The following is a 22,604-nucleotide window of genomic DNA, read 5'->3' as shown; positions in this document are numbered from 1 at the left end:
CGCTGAAGAAGCCACCAGGAAAGATCTCCCATGGTCATCCATATATGCCTATCACCCCTACAGGGGTAGGGGGAGCTGGTGAGTGGGGACCCTTGAGATGGAGCACAAGAGTCACCTGATCTACTGAGCACAAGAGTCACTTGTTTTGTTGAGCACTTGGTCATTTTGGAGCTTCACTAATTATATAACACCAATATTGTTTGTTCTTGGACTTTTTATATATATTTTTTTGCAACTTTCATTATATCTTTACACTTATTTATTACATTTTTGGCTGGTGCACTTATCATCGCTTGATGGACTGGAATTTTTTATGGTATTCACTTTTTCACATATAGGAGTAATTATTGATATTTTTTGGGATATTTAGTATTAACCACATATATATTGTTATCATTGATGTGTGGTAGCAATTTTTTTTTTTAATATATGCACTTCATCATATTTAATATATGTCAGTATACATGATTTATTAATATTTGATCACTTGAGTACTGTAGTGTGAGAGGGTGCATTATTGGTCAGGGACTACTTAATGTAGCGCCACTTACCCCATTTGCTTTTCCTATTACCTAACCAAAAACAAGTGGAATCTGTTGTTTAGGTAACGCTAAAGAAGATTGTGTAGCGCCGGCTCCTGAAGAGCACGCGCTATGTGTTTTGTCATTTAACTTTTCCTGGAACCGTAGTTTGGTTTTGGATTTAATTATTCAAAATTTTGACCTCAGTTCCAGTCTGGCTGGACTGCATGGTGTTCTGCCTGACCATGGGTGGTGCTATCGTCCCTGGCAGGGTCAAGAACGCAGTCTAGTTGGGTGTATTAAGGGTTTACTCTCTCTCAGGAACCAGCCCAGTGGCAGTGTCACTCTTGCTGTGCAATCTGGGAGAGGGTACTTAAGGTGATGACGGCATGTTTTTTCGGGGTTCCGGTCCAGAAGTGCTTTCTGGCTGATGGTCCTGGTCCTCCTGACCAGCCCCCAGGACTCTCATGGCCTGGGGTGCGGATCTACCTAGCTACAGGTCTCGGAGCTGGCTAGCCCAAGGCAAAGAAACTGAAAGAAGGATTCAAAGGTGGTCCGGTGCCATCTCGGTTTGTGGAGAGGCCCAGCAACTGTGAAGGTAACCAGGGGAGGACTCTTCGGGAGAAGGCCATGCAAAGGTTGGCTTCTCAATAAGAGCCTGGACAAGTTGAAAGACCCCAAGTGAATCTGATCTCGTGTGGTATCGCCAAACTGGCTGCAAGATACTGGTACCATACGAGGGTTCTCCAAGTGTTCTACAAACTTTCAGTTTTACTCAAGTGTTCTATAGCAAGTCTGTGGCAGAGACTGTATCTGATTGAAGCATGCTGTTGGCTGCTAGGCCTGGTGAGAGAAGGACTATCCGATAAGGGTGAGAATCCAGCTGTGAATGGCTATTCTCTGGATTTCCTACTGGTGAGAGACTTTTCCTATTTGAATTAGCACTAAGAGTACCTGGACTTTCCTACCTAAACCCTCTAACCCTATGTTGAGAGACTGTGTTCATTAACTACTTTTTGCAAATAAAAATCCCTTTAACCACTTGAGATCCGTGCTATAGCCAAATGACGGCTACAGCGCGGATCTCCTTTGCCGGGACTACGTCTATTGATGTCGTCCTGTGCACGAGCGGCCTGCTCCATGAGACTCGCCTGATCACCGATCCGTGCAAGGGGTCGATCCCGACTCCTTATCATGTGATCAGCTGTCAGCCAATGACAGCTGATCATGTGATATAACGGAGACGGTAATCGGCTATTATTCCTCCTCGCGCTGATAGCGCGAGGAGAAAAAAAAAAGCCGATCACCGGCGGCTGTGATCGGGACATCAGTCCCGATCACGGCCAGCCCTGCTAGTGCCCACCTACCCCCTGCCAGTGCCCACCTGCCCCCTGCAGTGCCAAATGTTTAAAAAGTAAGTGCCCCCCAGCAGTGCCCACAGTGCCACCCAGCAGTGCCACCCAGCAGTGCCACCCAGCAGTGCCCACAATCTGCCTCGAAGGTGCTGCACCCCAATGCCACTTATCCGTGCCCATCAGTGTCATCTACCAGTGCCCAGCAGTGCCACCTATCAGAGCCACCTATCAGTGCCACCTATCAGTGCCCATCAGTCCCATCTATCAGTGGTACCTATCAGTGCCCATCCGTGCCACCCATCCGTGCCACCCATCCGTGCCAACCATCTGTGCCCATCTTTGCCGCTTTATCTGTGCCCATCGGTGCCGCCTTATCTGTGCCTATTAGTGCCGCCTTAACTATGCCTATCAGTGCCCACCAGTGCAGCCTATCAGTGTCCACCAATGCATCTTTTTTTGTTTGTTTAGCAAAAAATAAAACTCAGAGCTGTAACTAAATACCACCAAAAGAAAGCTCTATTTGTGGGAAAAAAAAAGATAAAAATTTCATTTGGGTACAGTGTTGTATGCCCACGCAATTGTCATTCAAAGTGCATCAGCGCTGAATGCTGAAAATTGGTCTGGGACTGAGGGGGGTTTAAGTGCCCAGTAAGCAAGTGGTTAAGTGGATCTGGCGTCAGTCCCTGCAGTTCTTGGGCCATCTGCCTTGGGAAACCCCTAGACGCGCACGGGGTGAAGAAGGTAACGGTAAGCCCAATTAAATCAGCCGCTCCTTCAGGAGACAGTGTTACAATTGCATAGAGAAAATTAAAATCAGATTGCAACATGTGTGTCTGGCTTCAAGAAAAAATTATCAGAGATCTTAAAGAAATACAAGAAGATACCAAGATTTTAAGTGAGAATACACATGCCTCTTTGTACAATATTTGTTTATCCCGGAATTCAGTTTTAAGGTGCGTGAAGGCCAGTTTCCTGGATAGGTTCACTTCCATATCCATTTTTACAATGGATATGGCACTTACATATGTTAATGTGTTAAATAATCAAATTTCATGTCTCTCTAGCACTTACAGAGGATGTCCATTAAAAGAACAAACATTTATATAGTGCTTGTGGTTTTCCAGCTACTCCACTTCCCCAGCAGACATGGATGACCTCATCAAATATTAAACAAATTGCTGTGTTATAAAGCTCTGACACTTACCCCCATGTATGTTTTTTTTTTTTCAGAATTTCATTACATTACGCCAACTGTTATCCTGCTGTCAAATAAGAGGAGTCCTCTGGCCAGTAAGGGCACTCTGATTGGACAGTGGAATGGCAGAACTAAAGCTGGCCATAGACTGAACTTTGACCAGTCTGGTAGGAACTGACACTTACGCCCCTTTCACACTGGGGCGTTTTTCAGGTGTTTTAGCATTAAAAAAAGCGCCTGTAAAGCGCTTGAAAGAAGCCGCAACTGCAATCCCAATGTAAAAGCCCCATTGCTTTCACACTGAGATCCCCTTCACACTGGGGCGTTTTTCAGGCCCTTTAGCTTTAAAAAAAAGCGCCTGAAAGAAGCCACAACTGCAATCCCAATGTGAAAGCCCGAGTGCTTTCACACTGAGGCGCTGCGCTGGCAGGGCGTCAAAAAAAGTCCTGCAAGCAGCTTCTTTGCAGCGCTTTTGGAGCGGTGAATACAACGCTCCTAAAGCGCCCTTTCCCATTGAAATCAATGGGAAGCGCCTGCAAAACGCCTGAAAAGCCCTTTTGGCAGCAGCACTTTGTGGGTGCTTTTAACCCTTTATTTGGCCACTAGCATGGGTTAAAAGCGCCCCAATAGCGCTTTAAAAAAACGCTGGTAAAGCGCTGCTAGTTTAAGTGGAGCTTTATGAGCGTTTTTTTCGTGTGCTGACATTGTGAAAGGGCTCTTAAAGCACTTGGGCTTTCACATTGGGATTGCAGATGAGGCTTCTTTCAAGCGCTTTTTTTAACGCTAAAGTGCCTGAAAAAACGCCCCAGTGTGAAATGGGTCTTATAGAGAAAAAAATTTGAATATATAGGAATCCCACCTCATTTAATGTGTAGCACTCACCAATTAATTATCATGGGCAATAACAGTAGTACATCCAAAGCAAAAAAAATAAATAAAATTATATATATATATATATATATATATATATATATATATATATATATATATATATATATATATATATATATATATATTTAGAGGTATCTCCCTCTTTTCATAAGAAATGTACTGAATGTTTACAACACACTTTTTTTATGACGGTTCTTTTGATACTTTGTGACTGACCTCTGACATTCTGGTTATTTATCTTGGTTTTAGATGGCTTTAATTGTATCATTCCGTATTGAGCAGTGTAAATAACTCTGTATAACAGTATTGCTCTTTACAGGAAAATTCACAATTCAGTCCTTGCTTTAGGTAGCTGGGGTTAACAACAGGTGCTTTGGGGAGTGCTCTTTATCAAAGCGAGGGAGGAATTCACTGAATGCATATCTCCATCTCCATTGTGGATAGGATGGATTAGGGTCCTTTCACACGGGGCGGATCAGTGCTGATCCGCCCCGTGGATATCCACTTGCTCAGCGGGGATCGCCGGAGCGATCTCTGCTTAACAGGAAGATGACAGGTCCATCTCTGCACACTGCGCAGGGGACGGACCTGTCACAGCGCCGCTCTCCCCTATGGGAGATCGGGTGACGACGGACCGCAGTGTCCGTCGTCACCCGATCCAATGACAGATGGAAAAATAGCTTTTTCCTCCGTCACACTTTTTCAGATCGGAGCGGGTCGGATGTCAGCGGACATGTCACCGCTGACATCCGACGCTCCATAGACCTCTCTAAAACTGACAGGCGGACCTCAACAGATCGTCCATGTGAAAGGGGCCTTATATGGATAGTCTGGTTTAAAGTGTGTTGTAAACCCTTACAACACACTTTGATGCCTTAATCTAGGCTTACCTGTAGGTCCAAGAAATATCTCCTAAACCTATACGGTTTAGGAGATATTTGCCCGAAGACAGGCACCGCTGTCTACGGCGCATGTGGCGTAGACAGTGGCGCGCAGGCGCACTGAGCGCGGCATCTTCAACGATGGAGATGCCACGTGTGTCGGCTCCCATGCGCATGCGCGGGAGTGACGTCATCGCGGCTTCGCCGAATGACAGCGGCGGAGCTGCGAGACCCCACCGAGAAGATGGATGCGGCGGACTACAGGGGACAGCGGTGACATCGCTGGCTCCTGTGTCAGGTAAGTGACACATAATGGACTACTATGCGATGCATAGTAGTCCATTATGCTTTGCCTTTGCAGGGAATGAAAGAGGAAGTAAACCCATCAGGGTTTACTTCCTCTTTAAATGTTTTTTGGGGGAGGATATAAAACTAGTGGAAGTCATTTATTATCTTTGCAACTTCGCTTGTTTTATTTTGTAAGGGATTAGGGGATTTTAGATCACTATTTTGTAACTTGCTATATATAGCTAATAAAATTATGTAGTTTTACTCTTCAGGGTGTGTATATTATCATATATATATATATATATATATATATATATATATATATATATATACATATACATATACATATACATATACATATACATACATTTTTTTTTTTGCTTTGGATGAGGAACTGACACTTTCAGAATACAATGGCCTAGGGATTCCTCCATTCAACTTGCTTGTGGATGGAGGAATCTGTTAGTTTTTCTTCAGCCTGCTGGCTATGTATGGCCAGCTTTAGCCCTGTAGTGAAACTCATTCAGAGGGGCACACAAAGTAGGATATCATTCCAAATACAGGGAAACAAAGGCATCTTGTAGAGTCTACTCTAAGCTGGGATTTTTAAATGTATGTACAAGTTCACCTTAAAGTGTATCTTAAAGCGGTTCTTCACCCTAAAGGGGAAGTTCCGCTAGTATTATCCCTCCCCCCCTCCGGTGCCACAATCGGCACCTTTCGGGGGGGAGGGGGGTGCAGTTACCTGGATAATCCAGGTAACTGCACCCACTTCCGGCCAGACCGCCGCATGGCTCCGCCCACCGCCGCATGGCTCCGCCCCCCGTTGTGTTCTGGGAAACACACAGTTCCCAGAGACACAGCGGGGAACCAGCGCAGCGCGACTCGCGCATGCGCAGTAGGGAACCGGGCAGTGAAGCCCTCTTGCTTCACTTCCCGATTCCCTGACAGAGGATGGCGGCGGTGGCTGCAGCGAGACGAGCGATCGCTCGTCATCTGCCGCCGACATCGCTGGAACCTGGGACAGGTAAGTGTGATATTATTAAAAGTCAGCAGCTGCAATATTAGTAGCTGCTGGCTTTTAATATTTTTTTTTTTTTGTGCAGCTCCTCTTTAAATGTAGCACTGACTCCCGAAGGAGCGGTTGATTTAATTGGGCTTACTGTTACCTTCTTGGCCTCCTGTATGTCTAAAGGTTTCCTGAGGTAGATGGCCCAAGAACTGCAGAGACTGACGTCAGATCCGCTTAAGGGATTTTTATTTGCAAAAAGAATAAACAAACACAGTCTCTCCTAGTAGGGTTAGAGTGTTTAGGTAGGAAATTCCAGATACTCTTGAACTAAATCAAACGGACAAAGGAGTCTCTCACATTAGGAAATCCAGAGAACAGCCATTCACAGCTGGATCCTCACCCTTATTGGATAGTCCTTCTCTCACCAGGCCTAGCAGCCAACAGGGTGTTTAAATCAAAGTCTCTGCCACAGACTTGTTGTAGAACACTTGAATAAAACTGAAAGATGTAGACAACTCAGAGAATCCTTGTACGGTACCGGTATCTTGCAAGCGGTCCGGCGATACCATACAAGACCAGATTCACTTGGGGTCTTTCAACTTAGCCTCCAGGCTCCTGCTGAGAAGCCAACCTGTGCGTGGCCTTCTCCCGAAGAGTCCTCCCCTGGATACTTTCACAGTTGCTGGGCCTCTCCACAAACCGAGATGGCACCGGACCACCTTTGAATCCTTCTTTCAGTTACTTTGCCTCAGGCCAACCAGCCCCGAGACTTTGAGTCGGGTGGATCCCCACCCCAGGCCATGAGAGCCCAGGGGGCTGGTCAGGAGGACCAGGACCAAACAGTCAGAAAGCACTTCTGGACCGGAACCCCGAAGTACGTGACATCAGCACCTTAAGTACCCCCTCCCAGAATGCACAGCAAGAGTGACACTCGCACTGGGCTGGTTCAGAGAGAGAACTGACACTTAATGCACCCAACTGGACTGCGTTCTAGCACCTGCCAGGGATGACAGCGCCACCTATGGTCAAGCAGAACACAGTGCAATCCAGCCAGACTGGTACTGAGGCCAACATTTTGAGTAATTAAACCCAAAACCAAATTTCAGTTCCAGGAAGATTAAATGCCAAAAAACAGCGCTACATAAAAAATAAAATAAAAAAAAGAAATATATTGCAGCTTACCAGTCCTTAACTACTTCCCGCCCAAGGCTGTCATATGATGACCTGGAATTTCAATGGGAATATCTGTATGATGCCAGCAGCCACAGGCATCATTCAGATATCCTTGTTTTCAGCCGGCGATTCTGTGCACCAAAAGAACGATCATAGCAGCAGTTCCGCCGCTTTATCGTTCTTACAGGCGACGGGAGGGGACATCCCCCCTCCTGCCGCCATCCGGTGCTTCTCCGGGCTCTCCCGTGCCATGGGGGACCCGGAGAAAGAATCGTCCGGCGCCGGATGATGACGATAGAGATTTCCGGTGACCAGATGGTCACCAGTCATCTCTATGACCGTTGGAGGCCCGGTCGCGACGTTATGACATCACGCCCGGATTCCCGGAAGTAAACAAAGCCGCCATCGCGGCTGTCAGCATGACAGGTGAAATTTTTTTCACGATCTCATGCTTTACCAGCCTGGAGGAGAGGTGTGGGGGTCTTATTGACCCCACATCTCTCCATAAAGAATGATTCATAAATCATGAATGATTCCTATTACAAGGGATGTTTACATTCCTTGTAATAGGAATAAAAGTGATCAAAAAAAAAAGTTGTAAAAAAACAAAAAAAAAAGTAAAATAAATAAAATAAAAAATTTGTGTTTTAAAACGCCACTGTCCCCAGTAGATCGCGCTCAGAAGCGAACACACACATTAGTCCCGCCCACATATGTAAACGCAATTCAAACTACACATGTGAGGTATCGCCACGTGCGTTAGAGCGCAAGCAACAATTCTAGCTCTAGATCCCCTCTGTAACTCTCAACATGTAACCTGTAAAAAAAATTAAAGCGCCGCCTATGGAGATTTTTAAGTACTGAAGTTTGGCGTCATTCCATGAGTGTGCGCAATTTTAAAGCGCGACATGTAAAACGGAAAATTTATATCAAATACTTACCGTAATTTTCCTTTCCTGATAGGCTCCATGGCAGCATACGTGTGGGTAGCCCCGCCTCCACGATTACCCAATAGGACCCAACTCCCATAAATCTTTGCTCCTGGCCACTATCAGTGTTCCGTAACTAGCCGACTCCAGACATTTGGGAGGGAACTCCTGCTGCCATGGAGCCTATCAGGAAAGGAAAATTACGGTAAGTATTTGATATAAATTTTCCGTTTTCCTGAAAGGCTCCATGGCAGCATACGTGTGGGAAATAACTCGCCAAACACACCCGGGTGGGCAAAATGTCGAGCAAAGAACAAAAGTTTATTTAGCATTGTCAACCGACAAAACTTGCAAACCAAAATTAACAGAAGACAGAGCCGCTGGCTCTACACAGTAATGAGAAACAAAGGTATTAATAGAAGACCAAGAGGCCGCTCTGCAAATAACTTCAGGCGCCACATGGCGAGAAGCTGCCCACGATGTTGAAATACTCCGTGTTGAATGAGCTGTTAATGCCTCAGGAGGAGCCAAGCCCTTTGCTCTGTACGCCCTCTGAATGATCTGAATGATCCAGGTAGAGATAGATCTAGCCGAAGCTTGCAATCCTTTATTCTTGCCATGAGGGAGAACAAAAAGAAATTTCGTTTGTCTAAAGGGAGCTGTGACTTCCAAATATTGTTTCAGCGCGTGTCCTACGTCCAGAGGATGAACATCCTGACTCTCTGAGTTTTTGAAAGTGGGAAGCACAATTTCCTGATTCTCATGGAAGACCGAGGTTACTTTGGGATGCGATCCCAACATGGGAATCAATACTGCCCTATCTGGAAAGAAAGTCAGAAAGGGTTCTTCCGAACCTAGATTCCTAATCTCAGAAACTCTCTTGGCTGAGGTTATAGCTACCAAGAAGATGGTCTTGAGAGTGAGATCCCTTATGGACAGAGGCTCCGTAGAATCCTTTCCAAGGTTTGAGAGAAAATCCAGCACTAAAGGGAGGTCCCATTTAGGAAACCTTGGTTTTCTTTGGGGTCTGAGCCTAGTAGCTCCCTTGAAGAATTGTTGTACCAGTGCATGGTTTGCCCAGGAAATACCCGTAAAGGCTGAAATAGCCGATACTTGGACTCTCAATGAACTGATAGCTAGAGGTAAATCAAGGCCTGTTTGAAGAAAGCTTAGTATGTCTTGTATTGTTGGAGAACTGCAAGAATTTTCTCTGGAGGACATATGGGCCGAAAACTTGGACCATATACGCTCATATACCCTATTAGTACTCCCGCGTCTGGAATTGAGAAGGGTTGGGATGACCTCTTCCGGACAACCAAGAGCTTCTAGCCTTTCCCTCTCAAAAACCATACCTTGAGGTTCAGACATGATGGGCATGGATGTAACCTTGTGCCTTGAGATAGCAAATCCGACCTGAGAGGCAGGGGAACTGGCTCTTGATAACTGAGGAGCAGCAGTAGAGGGAACCAAGGTCTGTTGGGCCAGAAAGGAATTACTGCGAGAATCTCCGCCTTCTCTGACCTGAGTCTCCGAAGGAATTGCAGGATCACCGGAACTGGAGGGAAGGCGTAAGCTGTCTGAAACTTCCAATGTTCTGTGAGGGCATCTATCCCATATGCCTGGGGATCCCTGAACCTTGAGTAATATTTCGGAAGCTTCCGATTGCACGGGGAAGCGAACAAGTCGACTTCCAGGGACAATCCTAAGGTCAGGAGCCAATCGAATACTTCCCGGTGTAGAGACCACTCGTTGTTGTCCAACTCGACACGCGATAGGAAGTCCGCCTGAACATTCTGCACCCCTGGGATGTAGACTGCAGAAAGGTTGGACAAATTCTTCTGAGCCCAATTCATTATTGGCTCCGTCTCCTGTAACAGGGACCAGCTGCGAGTTCCCCCTTGCTTCTTTACGTAAGCCACCGCGGTTGTGTTGTCCAACCTTAGCATGACCGAGGCATTCGCTGTCAGATGATGGAATGACCGAAGCGCCTGGAAGGCCGCTCTTAGCTCCAGAACATTGGAGACGACTCTCTGTGATGGAAACGTCCACCTGCCCTGAGCGACCTCCGAAAGGCAGTGAGCGCCCCATCCTCGGTTGCTGGCATCTGAAGTTACCGTGACCCATGAGATGGGAATGATTGAATGGTGGTTGCGCAGGTTCTTCCCCTGTAGCCACCAAAGAAGAGACGTCCTCATGGCTGGAGTGAGGAATATGCGCTGTGTCTGGCTGGATAAGTCCCACTGTTGTAGAAACCCCTTCTGAAAGGGACGAGTGTGCCACTGGGCCCACTTTACCATGGGAATGGTGGCTGACATTGTGCCAATCACCCTCAGACATTGGAGAGCCGAGAGATGGGATGCTGCAAGGGCTGCATGAATCCTGTCTCGTATGACTCCAACCTTCTCTTCTGGAAGGGCGATAGTACCTTCTGCTGTGTTGAACTGCGCCCCTAGGAAAACAAGAGACTGAGTTGGATCTAGGTGACTCTTTTCTAAGTTCAGAAGCCACCCGAACTCCTGTAGAGTGGAGATGACTAGGTCTTTGTGCTCCAAGAGCTGATCTTTGTTCTGGGATAGCAGAAGAAGGTCGTCGAGATAGTGATGGAGACGAACACCTTTGACTCTGAGAAAGGCCACAACTGCCAAAAGAACTTTGGAGAAGACCCGTGGGGACGTTGTTAACCCAAAGGGAAGACATGTAAATTGAAGATGTTGAATGCCTACTGCAAAGCGGAGGTATTGTTGAAACTCCTTTGCCACGGGAACATGGAAGTAAGCGTCCTTCAAATCGACTGATATCATCCAGTCCCCCAGATACACGGACTGCTGGATGGTAAGCAGAGATTCCATCTTGAACTTCTCTTTGCGAATGAAGGAATTGAGATGGGTCAAATCTATTACCGGCCTCCATGTGCCATTTTTCTTTTGAACCAGAAACAAAGGGGAATACATGCCCTCTCCACGTTCTTCTTCTGGAACGGGAACGGCTGCGCCTTGATCCAGTAAAGAGTTCACGTAGGTCAATAGGACTTGTTTCTTCTCTTTTGATTCTGGAAGATTTGTGGGAATAAATCTTAGCTTTGGGGTGCTGATAAAACCCCACTTGTGACCTGAGGAAATTGTTTTTACAGTCCAAAAATCCCGAATTGAGGCCGCCCAAACATGCCTGAAGTGGAGAAGACGAGCCCCCACCTGACAAGTTTGAGCGGGCCCAATTTCAAAAGGATTTCGCGGAATCCTGCTTGCCGGACGAACCCCCTTTTGAGGTATTTTTGAAAGAAGATTGCCTGGATCTCCATGACCTTGAGAATTCTCGACCAGGTCTATAGCTCCGCGCCTCCCTGGCACGATCAGGGCCTTGTCTTCTAGGAAATGGACGCCTTTGATTTTGAAGACGTCTGTCCTGGGGAAGAAACCCAGATTTCCCACCTGTAGCCCGGGATATGGCAGTATCCAGCTTGTTACCAAACAAAGATGACCCCTCAAAGGGAATACGGCACCAGGCCTGTTTGGATGCTGGATCCGCCAGCCATGGACGGAGCCATAACGCACGGCGAGCTGAGACTGCTGCTAACATATCCCGAGATATCAGGCGGATAACATCAATAGATGCCTCCCCCAAAAAGGCAGACGCCATCCTGATTTCTTGAATAGGGGAGTCTTTTGCTGATTCAATAGAAATACCCCTCAGGAATTCCTCTACAGAATCAGCCCAGGATTCTATGGCCTTGGATACCGCTGCCATTGCAAGCACTGGTTTGCAAGCCATTCCAGAAGTCAGATATATCCTCTTAAGGTCTGAATCGATCCGCCTTTCCAAAGGATCTTTAAAGGATACCGTATCCTCTAAGGGTAGGGTTACATATCTCACCAAACGCATGAGCGCTGCATCCACCAGTGGTGCTGACTCCAGGTGCTTCACATCCTCTTCTTTAAAGGGATATAATTTCAGGATTTTTGACTGCATGGAACCCTTTTTATCCACCTTGCTCCATTCCTCGGTAATAATGTCACCCAACTCTGAAAGGAAGGGAAAAAATTGTCGCTCCTTATTGAGCTGTTTAAAGAACTTTCTCTGCTTTGGTGGGGAAGTAACAGGGTCTTCCCACTTCAGAGCCTCTCTCACTGCTTTGACCAATGAAGGCACCAGTCCATAGTCAAAACCTAAACCAGGATCCTCACAGTCAGATTCACTATCTGAGATGGGAGCAGATAGGCGGCTTGGCTGAGAGGATTCCCATGTCTCCTGCAATGGGTTCTCTCCAGGTGGAGGAGCCAATAATTCTGACGGGGATTCACACAGCTGTAGAGCGTCCCTCTCCTGCAGAGACTCCTTCACAACCCGTCTTACTATTGACTCCAAACGCTGGTCTGCATCATCCCTTTCATCTGCAGCTTTGGAGAAGCAATGATCGCATAAGGATACGTCCGAAGGAACAGGCATCCTGCACCCCCAGCATGATTTTTCCGTACGCTTGCTGGAGTGAGCAGCAGGGGGGTGAGAATAATTCTTATTATGCTGTTCAGATCTTGACCTATGCTGGCTAGATCTTGAGGAGGATTTATGGCGGTGTGATCTTGATGATCCACTGCGTCTAGAAGTGTTAGGTTGTGGATCAGACCCAGAAGGGCTGTAAGGGTAAAACAGACAGAGAGAGAAAAGGATATACAGTCAATCCTACCTATGCCAAACACTCTCTCCAATATATAAAAAGCATAAATACTAAAGACCTACCTAACATGAGCGGGCTGGCCACTAGGAGGCAGTAAGGCGTCCATATTCACAATAAACCCACAGTTTAAGAAACACTGTAAACAAAGAGAAAAATAAAACACACATTTTTTTTTTTTTTTTTTTTTTTTTTTTTTTTTTTTTAAAAGCATTTCCCCAGCCTAAGGGACACGCTCTTACCTTAAACCGCCGCGCTGACAGCCCCGGGAAGTCGCTGCGACCACTGCAAACATTCCCAGGGTTCTGACAGCTTCCAAAGCCTTTTAAATTTGGCGCCCGTGACGTCATCGCCGACGTCAGACGCGAGGCGCTCGCGCGCATGCGCGGGAACCAAGCCTCGGTCTCATACCGGGTTCGCACATGCGCAGAACGCCTGCATAACCCGGAAGTAGGAGAGAGGTTTGCTGGAACGCGGAAGCGAACGCAAACGGCATGGAGGAGACCGCAAGACAAACAAAAGAAATACACACAAATACAATGCTGCCATGGATAGATAAAAGGCTCACCACTCCACCAACGATCACCTGGCCGAACGGACTGGAACACACACGCCATACCTCCAGCAGATAATGGTCACCCATAACAACGGGACACAGACCGTGCGCACTCAGGTAGGAAATCCTTTCTTCAGCGCTACTCTGCAAATACTCTCCATACCCTGCTTAACAGTCAGGGCCTATCGGAGGAAAATTTCTCAGTCAATCAGCCAATCGATCGTCGTGAAGTTTTATTTCCAGGAAAGAAACCATCTGGTCCTACTGGGGAGGACAAAAAAGGAACACTGATAGTGGCCAGGAGCAAAGATTTATGGGAGTTGGGTCCTATTGGGTAATCGTGGAGGCGGGGCTACCCACACGTATGCTGCCATGGAGCCTTTCAGGAAAGTATCTATTTACTCAGCGTAACATCATCTTTCACATTATACAAAAGAAATTGGGCTAACTTTACTGTTTTGTTATTTTTTTTAAATCATTAAATGTTTTTTTTCCAAAAACAAATGTGTTTGAAAAATTGTTGCGCAAATACTGTGCAAGATAAAAAGTTGCAATGACTGCCATTTTATTCCCTGTCTAATTATGTCTGCTAAAAATATATATATATATATATATATAATGTTTGGGGGTTCTGAGTAATTTTCTAGCAAACAAATTATGATTTTTACGTGTAGGAGAGGAGTGCCAGAATAGGCCCGGTATTGAAATGGTTAAATGAGGTGGCTGCATTAGTTTTCTTTTCCTAGGCCTCTTTTAGCCATTGATCCTGCCAGTAACTAATTTCCTTTCCTAGAGTGACAATGCTCACTCACTGCACTGTATCTTTGGAGGAGCGGCGCTGTCACCCCAGGACAGGACTACGGAATACCTTCTCTTTTCTAATCTCCATTATGTAGGGATCAGGTGTTTTGTAGTTCAATCTGGGAAATCAATGTCCGGACTGCATTAAATTATGAAAAGTTGTCACATTAGGCAGGAAGATGCATGAGTGCACTCACAGCCCCCAGAGATCGAGCAGCACCTGGAAGGCAGCTCAGGCGTGAGCAGTGATACGGTGACACGTCTATAGAGAGGTTGATACACTAACACTGAGCGTGACTAAACTATGCAACACTAATGGGGATAGAACTCCCACATCCATTATCTCTAGCGGTGATTATTCATGTGAATGATCTGATAAAGAAAAATAATTAAGTTTTACTGACCATTAAATGACAATATTTGGTGCTTATATGCTAATGTTAGGTTCTTTGTATAATAACCCATTAGCTTGCTAGAATTACTTTGTAGGAAGATGTTATTGGAAAATATTGCTGCTCGATGTCTCCTTGAAATGTCTTGTAAAGTGTAGAGAGAGATTCTCCATGTTTAAAGGCAAAGTATTTGAGAATATGGCCCTTGATCAAGCTGATGTGTTCCAAAATAACCAGAATTAATATCTCTGGTAACTTATAATGTGTTGCCTGTGCTTATTCTTAAAGTGGTTGTAAAGGTTTTTTTGGCTAAATTTTGGTTACACAAAGCACTTGTAATTATCCCCCAATATGGCATGTTCATTAACACAGGTCATTAAAAAAATAAAAATAAAATAAAAAACAAAGAAAGAAGGATATGCATTTAATACTGAGTGATAATTACAAGTGACACTGATTTCCAACTGCAGCTTGCATTAAAATAACCCTTGGTGATCCTGCCAGGAAAGTCCTCGTTCAGACATTTCCCATTGTAGGGTGACAATGCTCTCTTGCTGTGTCCCGATTGTGCTTCTGCATTGTTATCCAGTCACATGGGCTTCAAATGGAGACTCAGTCTCGGTTCACATTGGAACCAGTTGCGGACCGCACAGGAGCGCTGTGCATCCCTGTTTCCCACTTCAGTGATGAATCAGGGCCGAATCTATGCCTGAATTCAGCCCTGAAACGAAGCCAAAGACGCACAGCATTTCTGTGCAGTACGCTCCGCAGCGGCAACGGAGATATGTGAACCGGCTCCATAGGGTGCTGGTCACATTCTCCTGCTATGCGCATTCTATTCTCCTGCTCACCCACATCCAATTCGCATAGGTGTGAACCTGGCCTAAAGAGTGGCAGTTTCAGCACACATTATGCAGGCATAGCCCACCGTTTTCACCATCAGGAACCCCACCCTGAGAAATGAAAGGCAGCCATCACTGGAATACATGGAAACAGGAAGCGACTGCAAATATACTGCAGGAGATCAGCAGCACTGAGTTGAAATAAATGATGAAAATGGAGGAAAACAAGGACTTTATTAAGAAAAAAAAAAAAAAAAAAAAAAAAAAACCTTGCAAATGTCATTTATTTTGAGTTTATGTCTACCTAAACCTTGACGTGAATAGGTGAAAGTAGCTGTCCAGTGCTGATCTAGCTATTCAGTGTTGTTCAGTCACACACTATTATTATACAGTACATACATACAGGTCTGACATATACCGCAGTGCTGTACAGAGATCCCTGAGCCAGTCTCATCAGTCTCTGCACCAGGGAAGCTTACACTCCAATACCCCCCCCCCCCCCCCCAATCACACACACACTATTATACATTTCATTTACATAGCTCTGAGCCCTTGTACACACGGTTGGAGATTCCGACGGAATGTGTCCGATCGGACCGTTTTGTCAGATATTCCGACTGTGTGTGGTCTCCATCGGACTGTTTTCGTCGGAGTATCCGACGGACCAAGTTTTCCAACTTGTTGGTAAAATTTTCAGACAAAATGCTCCGATCGGACATACTCCGATCATGTGTAGAGAATTCCGATTGGACAAAGTGCCACGCATGCTCAGATCAAATTCCTACATCAAAGCTATTGGCTACTAGCCTGAACGTAGTCCCGTCGTAACAAAATTACATCATCACGTTCCGAAAGATCGGATTTTCCGACAACTTTGTCCGACCGTGTGTATGCAACAGTTTCGGGCAAAATCCGATGGACAAAATCCGATGGATTTGGTTGTCGGAATGTCCAACCGTTTGTACGAGGGCTGACATATACCGCAGTGCTGTACAAAGAAAATCAAGCCAGGTACATCACATCTCTTCACCAAAGAAGCTTACACTCTGATGTCCCCCCACATTCACACACTATTATTATTATACATTTATATAGCTCTGACATATATGGGGGTGCTGTACAGAGAGCACTGAGCCAGTCACATCAGTCTCTGAACCAGAGGAGCTTAGACATTAATGCCCCCCCCCCACCAATCACACACATTATTGTTATTATACATTGATATAGCTCTGACATACTCCTTATACATAGTTATTGGGGGAATACATGGTACGCAGGAATACTGGAAGCTCCTTTCAGTCAATGCATCTATTGTAAGTGGAGAGGAGATGGTTGGATGCTTACTGTTAAGTGCTGCATGTCTCGATTCCCGTGGCTGTGGCGTGGCGTGGCGCTCCTCTTCCTCAGTCCATGTAGGTGTCTTGTCCTCCAGCGATCCTCTCAGTCTCACCCTCTGCAGTTGTCTGACAGTCTCTCACCTGCACTCTATTTCCAGTGTGAGTTCTCAAGGGAGAGTGTTGGTCATTATGGAAAGATACTGAGTTTCTCTTCTAATCGGTGGCCCCTCGGGACAGCACTGGCACGATAATTAAATGTGTTTGTCTCTCGTTGGTGTTTTTTTCACTTTGTCGTTAACCTCTTGGCTGCCGGAGGAGAGAAAAGAGTGAATAGTATATACTGAAGGCTGGAACAGCAGGCGAACGGTGAAAGGGTAATGCTGTGCGTTTTCCTCTCTGGGTATTTCTGTACATATGGAGAAGCAGGAAGGGTGAATATCTTCACACACTATTATTGTTATTTATTTATATAGCTCTGATATATACCACAAGGCTGTACAGAGAACACTGAGCCAGTGACATCATTCTCTGTACCAGAGGAGCTTACACTCTAATGCCCCCCCACCAAAACTCTATGATTTTTACAAAAACATAAAAAAAAATTTTTTTTATTGAAAATCAATTTTTTTTAGATTATTATTACATTCATTTTAATCATATGCTTTTGGAGTAAAATCTATCTAAAAACAGTTTTCAATACATTAATAATTTAGTTTATTCAACATGAAATGGAGCTTAGTTATGTAGCATGAGGCTGTATATTCTGCAATATTTAAATTTTTGGTAAACTCATTCAATGAATCCAAGCTCCACAAGCTGAGATAACATGCACTGCATTGATGCATTCACATAATGTCACAGTTACCATGAGATAAAACAAAGTTGAGGAATATTCCTTTATCCTATTGTTTGGCAAATCTATGTACCGTATTTTCCGGCGTATAAGACGACCTTTTACACGTAAAAAAATTGGCCAAAAAGCAGGGGTCGTCTTATACGCCGGGTCAGCTCCTCGGATGCCGGCTGGGTGTTCGGTAATACTGTATGTAGCTTCGGCTACATACAGTATATACCGCTGAGCCAATCCTGGTGAGCAATGTATTCAAATGAATACAAAGCCTGCTTGGATTGGAGTAACGACCTCTGCCAATCCGAGCAGGCTACTCTGTAGCCTGCTCTGATTGGCTTGGAGAGTCAGAGCGGCGCGGGCTGATGATGTTACAGCCTCTGCCAATCCAAGCAGGCTTTGTATTCATTAATAGAATACATCGCTCGCCGTGATTGGCTCCAGCAAATGCAGGAAGAAGGAAGAAATATGAAGCCTCGGAAGCCTTGAAAGCCGGGTCGTCTTATACGGTAAGTACAGATTTAAAAGCATTTTTGTCCTGTAAGATTAGGGGGTCGTCTTATATGCCGGGTCGCCTTATACACCGGCAAATACGGTACATTAAAAACTGTATGATGGAATTGATTCTGATATCGCTGTTTTACTAAACTGACAGCTTATTATTATAAATAGGAAACCTTCATTTTGTTTGCAAATATTAAAGATTTTAATTACCAGCAAGAATGAGTCCCTACATTTAAAGAGCACCTGTCATTTCAGATCCATCATGGCCGCGCCTGTTAGCGGGCATCCACTCTACACGAATTGAATAAAGGGTAACCGTTGCAATAATTCTGTGTGCATGTGTGATTCCTATGTTGCAACTCTAAATGCTTAGTGTTTCAGTACAAATAATAGGATTTTTAAAACAGCTTACCTGTAAAATCATTTTCTTTGAAGTACATCATGGGACACAGAGCCATAGTAGTTACTATGCGGGTTATAGGCCATCTTCAGCTGATGGACACTGGCAGGCCCTAAGACAAGAAGTACATTCCCTATATAACCCCTCCCACTACTGGGAATACCTCAGTTTTTTTTAGCAAAGCAATACATGTGTACAACAAAGAAGGGAGGGACCTCTGTGTCCCCTGATGTACATCACAGGACACTGAGCCATAGTAGTTACTATGTGGGATGTCCCATAGCAATGCCAACTGAAGGGAGGGAGACACAACAAAAATAGGGCACCAAGAGACTAGAGGACTTATACTGCTGCCTGCAGTACACTGCGCCCAAAGGCGATATCCTCGTGACCTTTTACATATACTTGATAGAATCTGGTAAAAGTATGGACTGAAGACCAAGTTGCAGCCTTGCAGATTTGAGCCATGGAGGCTTGGTGATGCACTGCCCAGGAAGTACTAACAGCCCTGGTGGAGTGCACTTTAAGATGAAAAGGTGGAAATTTCCTCTTTAAACCATTGGCTTGAACAATCACTTGACAAATCCATTTAGAAATAGTAGATTTTGATGCTGCCTGGCCTATCTTAGGACCTTCTGACAACACAAAAAAAACCCATCTGTTTTACAAATCTGTAGACCTTGACTGCTCTCACCACATCTAGAGAATGTAGTGACCTTTCTTCCACAGAACGAGGTTCTGGAAAAAATGAAGGCAGAACAATACCCTAGTTTAAATGAAAACCTGACACTACCTTCGGTAGGAAATTAGGATGAGGACGTAATACAACCTTATCCTTGTGAATAATCAAATATGGCTCTTTACAAGAAAGAGCAGTCGACTCTGATACCCTTCTTGCAGAAGATATGGCAACCAGATAAAACGAATTTCCTTGTCAAAAGAACCAAGGGAATATATCGTATTGGCTCAAAAGACCAAGGGTTCAGGGGTGACCGGAGGATTAATCCGCGTTACCCTCTTAATAAAGCTACGAACCAGAGAGTGCGGAGCAAGTGGTCGTTGAAAAAATACTGATAAGGCTGTCACCTGGCCATTGATAGTACTCAAGGCCAGCTTCATTTCTAATCCCATCTGTAGAAATTCAAGGATCCTACCTAAGACATATTTCCTGGGGTGCCAACTCCTGGATTCACGCCAGGAGACATATGCCTTCCAGATTCTATAATATATGACTCTGGAGGCTGGCTTCCTAGCATTAAGCAAAATAGAAACTACAGAACCTGACACGCTCCTTCAGAATGTGGGTATCAATAGCCAAACCATTACATTTAGCGTTTGTAAGGTAGGATGGAATACCGGACCTTGTGGTGGTAGGGTCCATGGGTCCCCCACCGCCATCTTTACGATCTCTGCATACCATGCCAGGGCCACAAGAATCACCGCCTTCCCTTCCTGCTTGATCCTGCGAAGAAGTCGCGGAAGCAACAGAACAGGAGGGGGATGCATAAATCGGTGAAAACTGATCCCACGGGAAAACCAAAGCATCTGTTCTGCATGCCAGCTGATCCTTTGTCCTTGACACAGAGTTGTTGATCTTTTTGTTGAACCTGGACGCAAACAGATCCACGTCCGGAATTCCCCATCTTTTACATATTGATAGAAAGATGTCGGGGTGAACAGACCATTCTCCCGGGAACAACTGCTGGCGACTCAAGTAGTTCACCTGCCAATTCTCTATTACTGGAATGAAGACTGCCGATAGGCAAGGTATGTTGTTTTCTGCCCAAGTTAGGATATGATTCACTTCTCTCTGGGATGCACAACTTCTCATGCCCCCTTGGTGATTGATATAGGCCACTGCTGTGGCATTGTTGGATTGGATGCGGACAGGACATTTCTGTAATCTGAGCATCCAGGCCTTCAGGGCCAGGTGAGCTGCCCAAATCTCTAGAGTATTGATGGACAATAGGGATGAGCTTCGTGTTCGAGTCGAACATACGTTCGACTCGAACATCGGCTGTTCGTCCGTTTGGCGAAGTCCGAACATTTTGGTCCGTTTGCGCCAAATTCGTGTGGCGCTCACGGCCCACAATGCACTGCAATGGCGCAGTGCATTGCTGGCTTATGATTGGCCAAGCATGCACTGTGACCCTGCATGCTTGGCCAATCGCAGCGCCAGCAGCGAGGAGAGCCATGATTGGCCACAGGCAGGATGCCTGTGGCCAATCATAGCTCAGGCTGTGTAGTGCACGCCCCACACTATATAAGGCCGCCAGCGCGGCGGCCTTGTGTAGTGTGTTGGCGTCTGAAGCAGTGGGTGTTCTGTGTACCTTCAACACAGTACACACCGATCGTTTTCGGCCGATTTTCGATCTTGCTGTTGTGTAGTGGTTGTTGTCTGCGTGCCCTGACCGCAGTATACACCGCTATATTTACCTCACCTATATAGCTAGTGATCTATCTTTTATAATAGAGCTTGCAGTCAGTAGTGTTAGGAGATAGTGCGTGCTGTCTGCGTGCTCTGTACCCAGTACATACCGCTATATCCACCTACATAGCTGTTCTCTATTTGAGCCCACTTGCTATCTGCAGGAGTTATTGGAAGTTGTGTGTGCCTCCAGCACAGCACAGTATACATCTGTATATACCCCTTTATCTCTGGTGTTCTATAATAAAGGCATCTGCAGGAGTTAGTGGGTGTTGTGTGCCTCTAGCACAATATACACTACCCAACTGCTTTTTTACCCAACTCCCTTCAGGCCATTACCATGTCTGGAAGGCCAGCAAGGAGAGGCAGACAGGCGCGAGCCGATAAAAGAGGGCAAGCAGGCTCTGTGTCTAGAGACAACAGTGCTGGTCGTGGACGCGGTGCATTGTCATCAGCACGTGGCCATGGGACACGCTTGTCCTTCTTTTCGGCAGCTGGACATGTTGAGCCGCAACATGCCAACGACTTGGTAGAGTGGATGACCAAGCCCTCTTCATCCTCCTCATCCTCTCTCACCCAGTCTCAGGGTAGTAGCAAAGCAGCTGCCAACGCATCGTCTTCCCTCGTCTCAATGTCATCATCAGTGACTCCTTCCCTAGACCCACCATGTCCTCCTGAGGAGTCTCCTGAACTCTTTGAGCACAGTGTTGGGTACATGCTCCAGGAGGATGCCCAGTGTTTTGTGGGCTCTGATGATGACACTCAGCTAGAGGAAGGCAGTAGCGTGAGTGCAGAGAGAGGGGATGCTCAAGAAGGACAGCAATCTGGCAGTCATGTTCCACAAGCTGCAGCATACTGCCAGGTTTGCTACAGCGATGAAGAGGGAGGGGATGATGAGGGCACTGACTCCACGTGGGTGCCTGGAAGGAGAGAGGAGGAGGCACATGTCCAATGAGGCAGGATGCCCTCCGGGGGCCAGCTTAGGGGCAGCACACCGACTGAATCACACCGCAGAGCTCCGCCTGTGCAGGGCGCTGCCTCTGCGCGTTATTCTAAAAGTTCTTTGGTGTGGGCCTTTTTTGAGACGAGTGCATCAGATCGCACCGCTGCTATTTGCAACATATGTCTCAAGCGTATCTCGCGTGGCCAAAACATCAGCCGCTTGGGCACCACATGCTTGACCAGACATATGTTGACCTACCATGCAGCTCGTTGGCAAGCGTACCTCAAAGACCCACACCAAAGAACAAAGCGGACCTCTCCTTGCTCCTCATCAGCTGGCATCTCCAACCCCACTAGACCTTCAGTCCTCTCTGAAACCTGCTCCGAGAGGAATGAAGGTGTAGAATTAGGTGTGTCACAGCCAAGTGCTTCCGGGAACTCTGCTAGCGGTACACCCACGTCCGATTATAGCAGGAAAATGTCCCTGCCCCAGCTGCTGGACCGGCGAAAGAAGTTCACTCCCAGCCATCCACATGCCCAGCGGTTGAATGCTAGCTTGGCTAAATTGCTAGCACTTCAACTGCTGCCTTTTCAGTTGTTAGACTCGGCCCCCTTCCGTGAGTTTGTACAATGTGCGGTTC

The 22,604-nt window shown here is 46.0% G+C and overlaps 1 protein-coding gene across 1 annotated transcript in view; it reads right to left on the bottom strand.

Moving 5' to 3' along the window:
- LOC143927334 (short transient receptor potential channel 2-like) overlaps positions 1-17,024 on the bottom strand; it is a 125,785-nt gene extending 108,761 nt beyond the window's left edge. Inside the window, exon 1 of the mRNA XM_077451339.1 lies at positions 16,850-17,024. Coding sequence (XP_077307465.1) covers positions 16,850-16,864 — 15 coding nt within the window. The 5' untranslated portion in view covers positions 16,865-17,024. The remainder of the gene's footprint in view (positions 1-16,849) is intronic.
- Between the last annotated feature and the right edge of the window lie 5,580 nt (positions 17,025-22,604).

The sequence above is a fragment of the Lithobates pipiens genome, unplaced genomic scaffold (assembly GCF_037356315.1).
Source record: "Lithobates pipiens isolate NorthernLeopardFrog02 unplaced genomic scaffold, aLitPip1_a1.2 Scaffold_23, whole genome shotgun sequence".
NCBI lineage: Eukaryota > Metazoa > Chordata > Amphibia > Anura > Ranidae > Lithobates > Lithobates pipiens.
The sequence above is the reverse complement of the archived record's forward strand: the minus strand, read 5'-3'. Positions and strand labels throughout refer to the sequence as shown.